The following is a 14,217-nucleotide window of genomic DNA, read 5'->3' as shown; positions in this document are numbered from 1 at the left end:
TTGGAAGCAGGTCAGAGGCCATCGACCTTGGTATAATGTTGAGTCATGCTGCAAACTGAAAATGCTGCAAACGAATGCCGGGAGGTATTCAGCACAGATTAGGCCACAAAAGCGTTTTCTTTCCATTTTTTATACATCATCTGTTTTATCAGTTTAGTGCTCGATGTCCTTTCTCTGTGTGCTCACAGTATCCTAGGCTCAACACTATTGTAACACTTTGCTCCCAGATGAAGAGTCCATGAGGCTGGGCCAGTGTTTTCACTGGTTTCTGTGTCCCCAGCGCTGCTCGGGGCATGGCAACAGATGGAAGTCTAACAAAGGTTTGTTGAAAGAAGAAATACACAAATGATGAGAGTGGCTGATAGGTAAACGAAAAGGACACTTAAAGTTGTTTTGAAATGTGGATTCCTGATTTGTATTCCTATTCTCTCCTTCCAGCCTCTCATTCCTTCCTTCCCTTTCCCATCATCCTTTAGAATTCCACTTCGTGCTACTGGGGGTAAAATCATCCCACGGTTCTTCCCTTCAAAGCGCAATTGAAAAGGCTGAGCATCCGAGGACAGCCGTATCTGTGGATGTTCTTGCCTGAATTGGAACCTGTTCATTCTTAAGTGCCGTGTAAGCGGGTGCTAAAGCACCGCTGAATGCATAGTAGGTACTCAGGCCACACTTGCGAGTGTTTGAGTTGACATTATACATGTCTTTCATGCCACCGCAGAGTTCCTCTGATCTTTGTTGTCACATCTAACTGATTTTTCTGTTTCCATTTTAGCCTGTGTCTAGTCACCGCATTTACCCTTCAGCTCTATCACGGTAAAACTCTCCCTGATATGTTTTCTTTCAGTGATCACTAAAACAATTTTTAATGTGCTCTTTCAAAATGGATGCTTCATGAGAAAAGAAATCTGTGATAAGAGCCATGGCCCAAACCAAAACATATCTATAATGATTACGCACATATAGGTGCATGCTAACGTCGATGGTTTAAAATTATTGTTTAAGTGGTGGGTAGAAACTATTATCTTACTGGCCTTGAAATTTGCATTTCAAACTTTACAAATGCCGTTGAGGATCTTTACAAATGTTTATTGACCATTCCTATTTCCTTTTCCGTGAAATGCCTGTCTGTGTTATTTTTTTCCCCATTTTTCTGTCATGTGGTTTGTCTTTTTTTTTTTTTTTTAATAAATTTATTTATTTATTTATTTTTGGCTGCATTGGGTCTTCGTTGCTGCATGCGGGCTTTCTCTAGTTGCGGTGAGCGGGGGCTTCTCTTCGTTGTGGTGCGTGGGTTTCTCATTACGGTGGCTTCTCTTGTTGCGGAGCACGGGCTCTAGGTGAGCGGGCTTCAGTAGTTGTGGCTCGCGGGCTCTAGAGCGCAGGCTCAGTAGTTGTGGCGCACGGGCTTAGTTGCTCCGTGGCGTGTGGGATCTTCCTGGACCAGGGCTCGAACCCGTGTCCCCTGCATTGGCAGGCGGATTCTTAACCACTGCACCACCAGGGAAATCCCGTCTTTTTTTTTTAATTGACTTACAGTCTTTTATATATCCTTGATACTGCTTGTTTGTCACTTATGTATTGCAGTATCTGCTTCTAATTTGTGGCTTGTCATCATTTTCTTTATGATGTCTTTTGATGAAAGAAAACTTTAAATTTAGTGTAGCCTAAATTATCCATCTTTTCCTTTAAGCTTTCTGCTTCTTGCATTTTGTTTAAAAAACTCTATCCTACCCACAGGTTATACACATATTCTCCTGTATTTTCTCTGATCTGATGCCTAACGCTGTAGGCTTTGAATCTCCACCAAAGCATGACCATTAAAACCAAGTTCTAAGTCACCTGGGATTTAGCAGCTGCCCTGGGGCAACTTCTATTCTCAGTTGGCTTCTCTCAGAATATTTGCCCTGGTAATGGTTTTGGCCTCTGAGGTTTTCCTTGTCTTTCCTGCCAACTCAGCCATTCATTAGAAAGAATTTAATCTTATTTTCCCCACCATGTTTGTAGGTTTTGTAGCAGGAAGATTTTTTCAGGATTTTTAGTCCCCTGTGAGACCAATAAGGGAAAGCTCCTTCATGTTTGTCAAACTTGAGAGTTCAATTTTTATATTCAAAGATGATATCATCTCAGAGTTTTCCTTGTATACAAGACTTGAGATATGGATAAGGAACCATGACCTAGTCTCCTATTTGCAGATGAACTGAAAGATGGGAGTGGTATTCTGGCCTAGAAGCTGCCGTGGCTGTTTGGGGTGGGTGGGAATTAAAATCTTTGCAGAACCATAATGCTAACCCAGTCATTATCTGCCACTGCCTGAATGCTCACTTGTACACTAAACCTTTTAAATTGTAATGTTATGTTTTCTTTCTTCCATAACAATGGCCAATGTTTATTGAGCACTTACCATGTACTAGACACTCTTCCAAGTCTTTGCATGTATTAACAACTTTACTCATTACAATAACCCTATGAAATAGGTACTGTCATTTTCTCCATATTACCAGTAAAGGAAATTGAGACACAGAGAGTTTAAGCAGCTTGTCCAAGGTCATATAACTTGTAAGTGGTAGAGCTGGAATTGGAATATAGGCAATCCGTCTTTGAAGCACGCACTCAAAAGTACTGTGCTATATTACCTCTACAAGAAATATTTGTGTGAAAAAAATCAGAATTCTATATTTATACATCACCTAAGATAACACCGAAATGTAACCACTGTGTGAACTTACTGATCGTGTGATGTCCTTGTGGTTTACCTTTATGCACAACCTTCATCTTTTTTCCTGAACATACATTTCCAAAAGTCGAGCCCACTTCTGTTTGTTTTTCATGTTTAAATTCCTTTGGAAGGAGAAGTAGAAAAAAGTGCAACCTTTGCTCAAATGAACTTTTTTCTTATAAACACCGATTCTTTCCTTGATTTATTTTGTAACAGCCTTATTGTGATGTACTTCACATACCATATAATTTACCCATTTAAAGTGTACAGTTCAGTGTTTTTAGCACATTCAGTGCTGTGTAGCCATTACTGAAACCAGTTTTGGGGCATCTCATCATTCCTAAAAGAAACCCTATACCTTTCAGCTACCATCCTCCCAGTTTCCCCATTCCCCAGCCCTAAGCAACCACTCATCTACTTTCTGTATCTCTCTCTATGCCTGTTGAGGATATTTCATATAAATGGAATCATATAATTTGTGGCTTCTTTCAGTTAGCAAAATGTTGTCAAGGTCCATCCATGTTGTAGCATGTATCAGTCCTTCATTACTTTTTATCGCTGAATAATATTCCATCATGTGGATATAGCACATTTTGTTTATCCATTCTTCAGTTGATAGACATTTGTGTTGTTTCCACCTTTTGGTTATTATGAATAATGCTATTGACATTCCTGTATGTGTTTTTGTGTAGATGTATGTTTTCATTTCTTTCGGGTATATACCTAGATGTAGAATTGCTGGGTCGTATGGTAACTCTCTGTTTAACTTTTTGAGAAATTACATAACTGTTTTGCACAGGGGCTGAACCATTTTACATTCCCTTGAACAGTAGATGAGTTTTCTAATTTGTCCACATACTTGTTGACACGTGTTACTGTCCATCTTTTTCCTTATAGCCATCCCCATGGGTATGAAGTGGTAACTAATTGTGGTCTTGATATGTATTTCCCAAATGACTAAATGATGTTGAGCATCTTTGCATGTGCTTATTGGTCAGTTTTATACCTTCTTTGGAGATGTGTGTATTCAAATCCTTTGCCCATTTTTAATTGTGCTATTTGCCTTTTTATTATTGATTACTAAGTGTTCTTTATGTATTCTAGATACATATTCCTTAACAGATAATGATTTGCAAATATATTCTCCCTTTCTGTAGATTGTCTTTTCCTTTTCTTGTTAGTGTCCTTTGAAGTACAAAAATATAAATTTTTTTCTCTTTTGTTGCTTCTACTTTTGATACCATGTATATGAAGTCTTTGCTTAATGCAAGGTCACAAAGATTTATTACTGTATTTTATTTTAAGAGTTTTATTGCTTTAGCTCTTATATTTCAATGTTTGGTTCATTTTGAGTTAATTTTTGTATATGGTGTTAAGGTAAGGGTCCAAGTTCATTCTTTTGAATGTGGATATCCTGATGGGATGGGACACATCACCATTTGTTGAAAAGACTATTCTTTCCTCATTGAATTATCTTGTCCTTGTCAAAAATCAGTTGACACTAGATGTATGGCCTAATTTTTGAATGCTCAATTCTATTCCACTGATCTTTATGTCTGTCATTATGCCAGTACCACACTGTCTTGTTTTTATTGCAACTTTGTGTAGTAAGATTTGAAATTGGGACGTGTGAGTCCTCCAGTTTTGTTCCTTTTTTTTTCAAGATTGTTTTGGTTAACCTGCCTCCCATGCATTTCCATATGAATTTTAGGATCAACTTGTCAATTTCTGTCAAAAAAAAAAAAAAAAAGCCAGCTAGGATTTTTATTTTTTAATTTTATTTAGTTTTTGGCTGCGTTGGGTCCTCATTGCTGTGCGCGGGCTTTCTCTAGTTGTGGTGAGTGGGGGGGGGCTACTCTTCGTTGCGGTGCGCGGGCTTCTCATTGTGGTGGCTTCTCTTGTTGCAGAGCACAGGCTCTAGGCGTGCGGGCTTCAGTAGTTGTGGTGCGCGGGCTCAGTAGTTGTGGCTCGCGGGCTCTAGAGCGCAGGCTCAGTAGTTGTGGCGCACAGGCTTAGTTGCTCTGTGGCATGTGGGATCTTCCCAGACCAGGGCTCGAACCCGTGTCCCCTGCATTGGCAGGCGGATTCTTAACCACTGTGCCACCAGGGAAGTCCTGCCAGCTAGGATTTTTATAGGGGTTGTTTTGAATCTGTATATCAATTAGGGGAGTAATGCCGCCATAATAATATTGTCTTCCATTTCATGAATATGGGATGGCTTTCCATTTATTTAGATCATCTTTAATTTCTTTCAGTAATGTTTTGTCATTTTCAGAGTATAAGTTTTGCAGTTATACTTTGGACAATAGAAATACAATTGATTTTTGATCTAATATACTACACCCTTGCTAAACTTGTTTATTAGTACTAAAAGGTTTTGTCGTTTTTGTGTCTCTGTGTGTGAATTCCTTATTATTTTCTACAAGCAAGATCAAGTCATTTGCAAATAGAGATAGTTTTACTTCTTCCTTTGGGGAAGTGACTGTGTGTTGGGGGTTCTCAAGACCACCCCAAGTTTGATGCCTTGCTAGACAGACTCACAGGACTCGGCATATTGTTCTACTCATAGCTAGTATTTATTACAGCAAACAGATACAAAGCAAAATCAGCAAAGAGGAAAGGCACATGAGATGAAGTCTGGAGAAAACCAGGTACAAGCTTTCAAGGGCTCTCTCCCAGTGGAGTCACAAAGAATGTGCTTAATCAATTACCCCAGCAACAAGTTGTGACACATGTGAAATGTTGCCAATCAGGGACCCTCTTTAGAGGCTCAGTGCAGGATTGATATTGGTGGGTAGTTACATAGGCACCCAATGCCTAGCAGGTACCAAAATTTTTCCTTGCTCCCGGAAGGAAAGCAGGTATTTAGCATAATCTGCATTGTTTACTTCCTGAATCCAAGTTCCTGGATGCCAGCCAAAGGCTTACTTTGCAATTCAGCCTTTCTAAGGATAAGCAGTCTAGGCCTGCTATGTTAACTCTTTCTGTACTGACTTCTAATGCTACAGGAGTTCTTTTTTTTTTCTCCCAGAAAGTTTTTAAAAATTATTAAAAAATAATTTAATACAATTTTAAAGGTTACTTTCCATTTACAGTTATTACAAAATATTGGCTATATTCTCTGTGTTTTACAATACATCCTTGAGCCTACCTTACACCGGATAGTCTGTACCTCCCACTTCCCCACCTCTATTCCCTCTCTCCCCCATAGCCACTAGTTTGTTCTCTCTGTGAGTCTGCTTCTTTTTTGTTTTATTCACTAGTTTGTTGTATTTTTTAGGTTCCACATATAAGTGATATCATACAGTATTTGTCTTTCTCTGTCTGACTTATTTCACTTAGCATAATGCCCTCTAAGTCCATCCATGTTGCTGCAAATGGCAAAAATCTCATTTTTTTATGGCTGAGTAATATTTCATTGTATATATTTACCACATCTTCTTTATCCATTTATCTGTTGATGGACACTTAGATTACTTCCATACCTTGGCAATTGTAAATAATGCTGCTGTGAACATTGGGGTGCATGTGTCTTTTCGAATTAGTGTTTTGGTTTCTTTTGGATATAAACCCAGGAGTGGAGTTGCTTGGTCACATGGTAGTTCTTTTTTCTTTTTTAAGTTTCAGTTTTTTGAGAAACCTCCATACTGTTTTCCACAGGGGCTGCACCGATGTACATTCCCACCAACAGTGTACGAGGGTTCCCCTTTTTCCACATCCTTGCCAACGTTTGTTACTTGTGTTCTTTTTGATGATGGCCATTCTGACAGGTGTGAGGTGATATCTCATTGTGGTTTTGATTTACATTTTACAGGATTTCATTTTGAAATGATGGAAATGTTCTGGAGTTAGATAGTGGTGACAGTTGCACAACTTTTTGAATATACGGAAATCTACTGAATTGTATACTTAAAAGGGCGAATTTTTGGTATGTGAATTATATCTCAATATATATAAATAAATATATAATAAAAAGTGTTTCTTCTCAGGCTCATAGGGGACATTGACCAAGATGGACCACCTTAACAAATTTAAAAGAGTATAAATCATAAAATGTCTAGGGGCTTCCCTGGTGGCGCAGTGGTTAAGAATCCCCTTGCCACGGGTTCGAGCCCCGGTCCGGGAATATCTCACATGCCGTGGAGCAACTAAGCCAGTGTGCCACAACTACTGAGCCCACAAGCCACAACTACTGAAGCCCACGCGCCTAGAGCCTGTGCTCCACAGCAAGAGAAGCCACCGCAATGAGAAGCCCACGCACCACAACGAAGAGTAGACCCCGCTCGCCGCAACTAGAGAAAGCCCGCGCAGCAACAAAGACCGAATGCAGCCAAAAAAATAAAATAAATAAAATAAATAAATTAAAAAAAAATTCTTCCTGGAAGAAAATTGGAGGTTAATAAACTATATATAGTTAGTAATTTGCATTAGAGCTGATTGAGTGTATTCTTCTGCCTGTCTGAAGGTTAGGGAACCAAATGGATGACACCGTGGAAGCTTCTTCTAAATCTTCTACTAGGTTCTACCTTGGGTCTGAGCAGTGCTTGTGCCTAGCATTTGTTCAGTGTGAATTTCTTAAATGAATAAGTACATGAATAGGAGCCTCTCTGAGCCTGTTTCCTCATCTGTAAGGTGAGGGTTTTATTTATTTTTTATTAATTTTTATTGGAGTATGGTTGCTTTACAATGTTGTTAGTTTCTGCTGTATAGCAAAGTGAATCCATTATACATATACATATATCCCCTCTTTTTTAGATTTCCTTCCCATTTAGGTCACCACAGAGCACTGAGTAAGGTGAGGGCTTTAATATCCATCTTGGAGTACTAGGTGCTCAGCAAATATCTACTTTTAATCATTCACTGCACTTTTCCCCTCTGTTTTCATATTGGCTGTGGCAGTGGGTCAGTTGCCTTGAAAGAGATTGTATCTTTCTGGTTGACACTTCCTTTATTTCCCTTTCTGTTTTAATTTGTGCTCCATTTTGGCCTCTTAATTTTAGGAAAAGGTGAGAATAGAGGTATTTGCTCTTTTAAGCAGTTAATATTTGTCCTGGCTCTCGTGTGTGCAGCATGGCTCAGAGCTCGTATTCTTCTACGGGGTATGAACAGAAACCCCGGAGGAGGGATAAATGTATTGTACACAAGAGCGTGCCACTGTGACATAAAGCTCCAGGGTTGGAATTATAGCTGTTATACACCAGAATCTGGAGTAAAAACGCTTTCTAGAAAATGGGAATGCTTGTAGATACCAATTTACTTAACTTTATAAACCATCATTTTCCTTATAGGAATCATTAATAAACTCAGTAGAATTTAAATATCTTGGAATGGTAATACATACTCAGTTCATGGAGGAATAGACTCTTGGAGAAGTAGGGCAAGAAGGATCATTTACTCCAACCCACCTACACGCTCCATTGTCCTCTCTAGCCTCCTTGCTACAGAGCTGCTTGGCCTTCGTTCCAACCCTATTAGTGGTAGGGAAAGGCTTCTCTACCCACTACGGCGGTCATTTCATCTCCAGAGAGTTCTGACTTCTAAAACAAGTGCTTCTTTACATGGAGTCTGTGTAGCTGTCTCTGTTGCTTTCTGTTTGTCTTCTCTCTCTCTCTGAAGGGAAAAACCAACCAACCAACCAACTTCCAACCAACCAAACAACCAGCCAACCAACCAACCACACAAACAAAGAAGTACCTGATCAAGTAGGTTTGGGAAACGCTGCATACATAGCCCATACCCAGGGAGTTGCAATGTGTGTGTGTGTATTTGCTGGGGAATGTTGCAGTATGCTTTACCCCCAATATCACAAAACTTTTTTGATTGCGAATCTTTACTTTTACCCAGAACATCTATCTACAGCTTAGTATCTGGCACATAGTAGGTGCTCAATAAATATTTGTTTTAAAAAAGTGAATGGATGGGGCTTCCCTGGCGGCACAGCGGTTAAGAATCCGACTGCCAATGCAGGGAACACGGGTTCAAGCCCTGGTCCGGGAAGATCCCACAGGCCGTGGAGCAGCTAAGCCCGTGTGCCACAACTACTGAGCCTGCGCTCTAGAGCCCACGAGCCACAAGTACTGAGCTCACGTGCCACAACTACTGAAGCCCACGCGCCTAGAGCCCGTGCTCTGCAACAAGAGAAGCCACCATGATGAGAAGCCCGTGCACCGCAACGAAGAGTAGCCCCTGCTCAAAGCAACTAGATGAAGCCCATGCGCAGCAATGAAGACCCAACGCAGCCAAAGGGAAAAAAAAAAAAAGTGAATGGATGCAAGATAAATCTTTAAAAGCTATAAAGGGCACCCTGTGTCAAGGTGACAAGTGTTGTTGTTGTTTTTTTAAAATATTTATTATTTATTTGGCTGCGCCGGGTCTTAGTTGTGGCGTGCAGGATCTAGTTCCCTGACCAGGGATCAAACCCGGGCCTCCTGCATTGTGAGCGTGGAGTCTTAGCCACTGGACCACCAGGGAAGGCCCTGACAAGTGTCTTTTATTTCTGCAAGTGACACAACCAAAATGGATCAATTAATTGGATGGGTTTACCTTCCTCCTCTGCGAACCATCCTAAATATATTATTTATTTCCATGCCTTTTAGGACTTTAAAGATTCTTTGTATTTGCATTCTGAGCTTGTATCCTCATTTGCACAACTACCTGTTATGTTATAAAAGAAATATTAGTGATTGAGTTTGCAATTTATGGCCAAGGCAATAAAAGCTTGCCTCTCTTGCTTCCTGATCAAATGTATGGAATGAATGAGTTGACAAGCACTCTCCTCGTCTTTTGTTTTCAGTTTGTGCCTGATTGTGTTTGACTGTCCAGTCACATGGTTGGTTCTTCAGCAGAGCTTTTCAATGAAGAGCTGCTCCATTGGGGTGTTTTGAGGCTGTTTGTCAGATTACTTATTGAGTTAGTTCCCTTTTTTGGCTTCCCAACCAGCCCTTTTTCACAACTGGTCCAAAGTAAGGAGAATGCACGCCTTTCATTTTTGAGTGATTGACCTTACCACATGGGACAGCTCCACAAACCTCCTATCAAATGTGAATCTGGTCAACAGGGATATACTGTAATGTGGACCTGATCCAGCTTTGGTGACCCAGGCTTTTTATTTCTCATGCTCTGGAGTAAAAGAGTTTAAAGGGTCATCAAGAAGAACATTCTAAACCATATTTGTTCTCACATTTACATTTCTGGAGGAAATCTGTGTGGAAATTCAAGAAGGTTAGATACAAAGCTGGGTTTAACTCAGTGTCAGCTTTCTCCGAAGCCCGTGCTCTATTTCTTTCTTCTCAGCAAAAAGCCCGCCTTGTCTTTTGTGGCTGCTCAGTGATAACCCCGTGGCTTCTGTTTCCCTTTCCTGCTGTCTTCTCTCCTTTCGGTCTGTTTCCAACCCAGAACTTGATCATTTTTTAAATTAATTAATTAATTAGGTTGCTCTGGGTCTTAGTTGTGGCTCACCAGCTCCTTAGTTGTGGCAGTTGGGCTCCTTAGTTGTGGCATGCATGTGGAGTGTAGTTCCCTGAGCAGGGATCGAACCTGGGCCCCCTGCATTGGGAGCGTGGAGTCTTAACCACTGAGCCACCAGGGAAGTCCCTGATCATTTCTTAAAGTAGTAACATCTTCTCTTTTAACCATTTCTTTTAATTGAGGTGTAGTTGATTTACAATACTATGTTAAGTTTCAGGTGTGCAACATAGTGATTCACAAGTTTTAAAAGTTATACTCCATTTATAGTTATTCTAAAATATTGGCTGTATTCCCTGTGCTGTACAATATATCCTTGCAGCTTATTTATTTTATACATACTAGTTTGTACTTCTTAATCCCCTACCCCTATCCCCTATCTTGCCCCTCCCACCATCCCTCTCCCCACTGGTTACAACTAGTTTGTTCCCTATATCTGTGAGTCCGTTTCTTTTAACCATTATTTTATCCTTTTTTGTTAGTGTGTAAATGTCATTTTGTTGGCATAATTGTGGGAGACATTTTATGATAGTGTGTTTTCCTTATATCTATGGATTTTACCTGTTGTCGGATCTCAGAGAATGTAAGGGGCCTTGGAAAGCATTTGTTGTAGTACCCGCAGAGGGTAGTGAGCTGAGGGGTAGGGAGTGACTTGCCCCAGATCCCAGAGCTGCTCAGTGGCCGAGCCAGCACTGGGCCCAGGTCCTCCCATTCCCAGCCCTCGGCCTTTTATTTTATGCCCTGATGCCTCTCTGATTATGTGAATGGATTAAAAAAAATTGTAGAGTAAGTAGACATAGTTTCTGTAACTGTGCAAGAGCCTGAATGGTATGGGAGGAATCAGGTTGCAGATATTAGTGCTTCCAGATCTGCCACATGACATAAAATTTATCCATTTATGTTGATAGCTATTTCTACTGATCAAAGCAGGGGAGAAAATTGGGTCTTATTATGTAGGAATATTTTAATGCCTAATGCTCTCATCTAAACGGTAGAACACATTTGGGGCATTGCCACTTGTGCAGGCCTCTGAGAGCAGAGAAAGTTCTACTCCTCTTTGCACTATCCCCATCTCATCCTTCCTTCAGGTCTCCAGGCGTAAAAATGTCAGTATATGACACATGTTTGTGACTGTCATAAACACATGCTTTTATCAGAGGAAGCATGTACCATTGTAAAAATAACTGCTTTTGGCAGTTTGGGTTGTGAAGACTGGGACGTACCAGGAGCCTAATTTTTTAAAATTACAAGACATTTTTAGGAATTGATTTTTATGTCCTGACAAATGGTGGATTTTTAATGGCATGTTTCTTATGAAAAATAAATTTGTCAGTGAATTTATGTTTCAAATCATGTGTGTGTGTGTGTGTGTGTGTGTGCTTGTGTGTGTGTGGCTCTGTAACAGAGGCCCTATTCCACTGTCTGGTGTGGGTCATTGAGAACTTGTCTGTTCAGGGCCCTTGAGCAGGATGGGCCCTGATCCACCACCTCCGTATGGTATGATCTGAAGAGCACTAAGAAGGGTAATGTGTCACCAGTCTGACACCACCAGAGACCAGGTCTTTGAAGGCCCTGTGTATCAGAGGGCAAGGGGAAAATATGGTTTCTCTGAGAAATGTCACAGGCATTAAAACCAGCAATCCAAAATAGCTGAGTTTGATGACCCATTTTCTTTTAAAAAGTTATCCTTGCTCATGGACCAGAGGCAGGTAGTGAACTTTGACCTGGGGCCCCTGTAGAGTTCACTAGAATCGAACATTACAAATTAGCACTTAAGATCTGGGACAACTAAAACATATTGAACATCACATGGATGTGTCCCACCTCTAATGGTCAAAGATGAGTTAATAGGCTGCTGTTCATGGAACACTGACTCTTAACGCCAGTTATCTTGCATTTGGTCGGCAAGGCACCCTGTGGGATAGATGTTATTATGCCCAGTTTACAGATAAGGAAACTTGAGGCTCTGAGAGGCTAAGTAGCTTGTACATGTTTATACAGCCAGTAAATGCAACAAGCTGGGATTGGAATCTAGGTTTCTCACATGCTTAACCAATACTTTGTACTTGCTCTCTGACATTTTTCCTGACCTGTAAGATGGGATAATAATACCTTTCTCCGGGTTATTTTGAGGATCCAATGCGATAAACGATCCGAAAAGTGCTTTGTAATCGCTAATAAAGCTTTGCAGAGTGAAAGGCATTATTAGAAGTAAAAGACACTATGCCAGTGTCTCTACGTGACTATCTACCCTTTAGATAAATAAATCTGGATGTCCTGGAGTTTGGACCTTTGCCCCTCGCTTTCTGGTGAGGGAGAGTAGTTTATGTACCGGGCGTAGATTCTGAGAACGAGGACACTGGTCCTACTTACCCACTGATATTGTCCAGAGTGTGATTTCCTTCTTATGTGGCTGAGAGGAATAAAGAGAAGGTCAGCAGTGCGTCTGGGGACGCAGATCTGCGGGACCCCCAGAGTTCTTTTCGGCACGATGAGAAATCATGTGTGCGTTTCTGGCTGTCCTCTAACGTGCCCGCTGTTTCTCTCCCTTTCTCGTTTGTCATAGAAACCGAGGTGCTCCTCCGTGTGAAGGACATCAGCCATTTCTTAATGCAAGACATTGCCTTCCTGTCTGGTAAGCAGACTTTTTCATATATTTAGACCAGGTAAATGTTTGAATCTATTAGCAAAGTTAGTTTGGTCCTTCTTGTATAAGTGGCTGTATAATTTTTATATTTTAATAAACATTCATACATTGTGCATGTAGTTGCTAAAAAACGGACATTTAGAGAATAACTAGAGGTTTGAAATATGTTTAGATATGTGTTTAAAACCAGTCTTACCAGTCTTGTATATTGGACGTTTGGACAAGTCTTCAGCAATCTGTGATGGGCGAAAATGGAATACATCTCCTAGGTGGGTGCAGGCTGAGTGAGAGGGTAACCACTCAGGTGGCCTCTTTGAGGTTTCCCCCTCCACCATAGCGCTGATGACTTAAATGTTCATTACAAATGCTACAAGTCACCCTAATTAAGCAACGTGTATTAAGTTTTTTTTTTAAAGGATTTCATTTACACATGATAAAAAAGTTTGCTTTTCTAAAGTATGTATAGGTATTTGTATATGTATATGCATTTGTATATAATTTCTAAAAATTGTGATGAAATACACATAACATAAAATCTACCGTCTTAACTATTTTTTTCTTCTTTTTTAATGAAATTTATTTTATTTATTTATTTATTATTTTTTTAATTTTTGGCTGCATTGGGTCTTCATTGCTGTGCACGGGCTTTCTCTAGTTGCGGCGAGCCAGGGCTACTCTTCGTTGTGGTGCGTGGCCTTCTCATTACGGTGGCTTCTCTTGTTGCGGAGCACAGGCTCTAGGCGCGCGGGCTTCAGTAGTTGTGGCGCATGGGCTTAGTTGCTCCACGGGCATGTGGGATCTTCCTGGACCAGAGCTCGAACCCGTGTCCCCTTGCATTGGCAGACGGATTCTTAACCACCGTGCCACCAGGGAAGCCCATTTTTAAGTGTACATTTCAGTGGCATTAAATACATTCACATTGTTGTGCAACAATCACCACCATCCATCTCCAGAACTCTTTTTGTCTTACAAAACTGAAACTCTGTACCTGTTAAAAAAATTACCCCTCATTCCCTCCTCCGTCTAGCCCCTGGCAACTACCATTCTACTTTCTGTCTCTAGGTATTTGACTATTCTAGGTGCCTCATATGAGTGGAATCATTGCTGTATTTGTCTTTTTGTGACTTGCTTATTTCACTTCGCATAATGTTCTCAAGGTCTTTCTATGTTGTAGCGTTTTTCAGAATTTCCTTCCTTTTTAAGACTGAATAACATTCCGTTGTATGGATGGACCACATTTGTTTATCCATTTATCCATTGATGGACACTTGGGTTGCTTGCACCTTTTGGCTATTGTGAATAATGCTGCTCAAAAGAATTACATATTTTTAGAGATATAGCAATGGGAAACCACCCTTGTCTTTTTAATTTGGTCAGATATCTAGGGAAG

At 40.5% G+C, this 14,217-nt stretch overlaps 1 protein-coding gene and 1 pseudogene across 3 annotated transcripts in view; one reads left to right on the top strand and one right to left on the bottom strand.

Moving 5' to 3' along the window:
- Positions 1-7,768, bottom strand: part of LOC309620082 (26S proteasome non-ATPase regulatory subunit 4 pseudogene) — a 198,910-nt pseudogene extending 191,142 nt beyond the window's left edge. Inside the window, exon 1 of the transcript XR_014249912.1 lies at positions 6,910-7,768. The product of XR_014249912.1 is annotated as a 26S proteasome non-ATPase regulatory subunit 4 pseudogene (transcript). The remainder of the gene's footprint in view (positions 1-6,909) is intronic.
- A 4,941-nt stretch (positions 7,769-12,709) lies between these two features.
- Positions 12,710-14,217, top strand: part of MCF2 (MCF.2 cell line derived transforming sequence) — a 71,208-nt gene continuing 69,700 nt past the window's right edge. For both annotated transcript variants that reach the window (XM_082376067.1, XM_082376068.1), the window contains exon 1: positions 12,710-12,815. In XM_082376067.1, coding sequence (XP_082232193.1) covers positions 12,791-12,815 — 25 coding nt within the window. In that variant the 5' untranslated portion in view covers positions 12,710-12,790. The remainder of the gene's footprint in view (positions 12,816-14,217) is intronic.

The sequence above is a fragment of the Balaenoptera borealis genome, assembly GCF_965194805.1.
Source record: "Balaenoptera borealis genome assembly, chromosome: X".
Classification (NCBI taxonomy): domain Eukaryota; kingdom Metazoa; phylum Chordata; class Mammalia; order Artiodactyla; family Balaenopteridae; genus Balaenoptera; species Balaenoptera borealis.
This window is presented reverse-complemented; position numbering and strand designations above follow the sequence as displayed.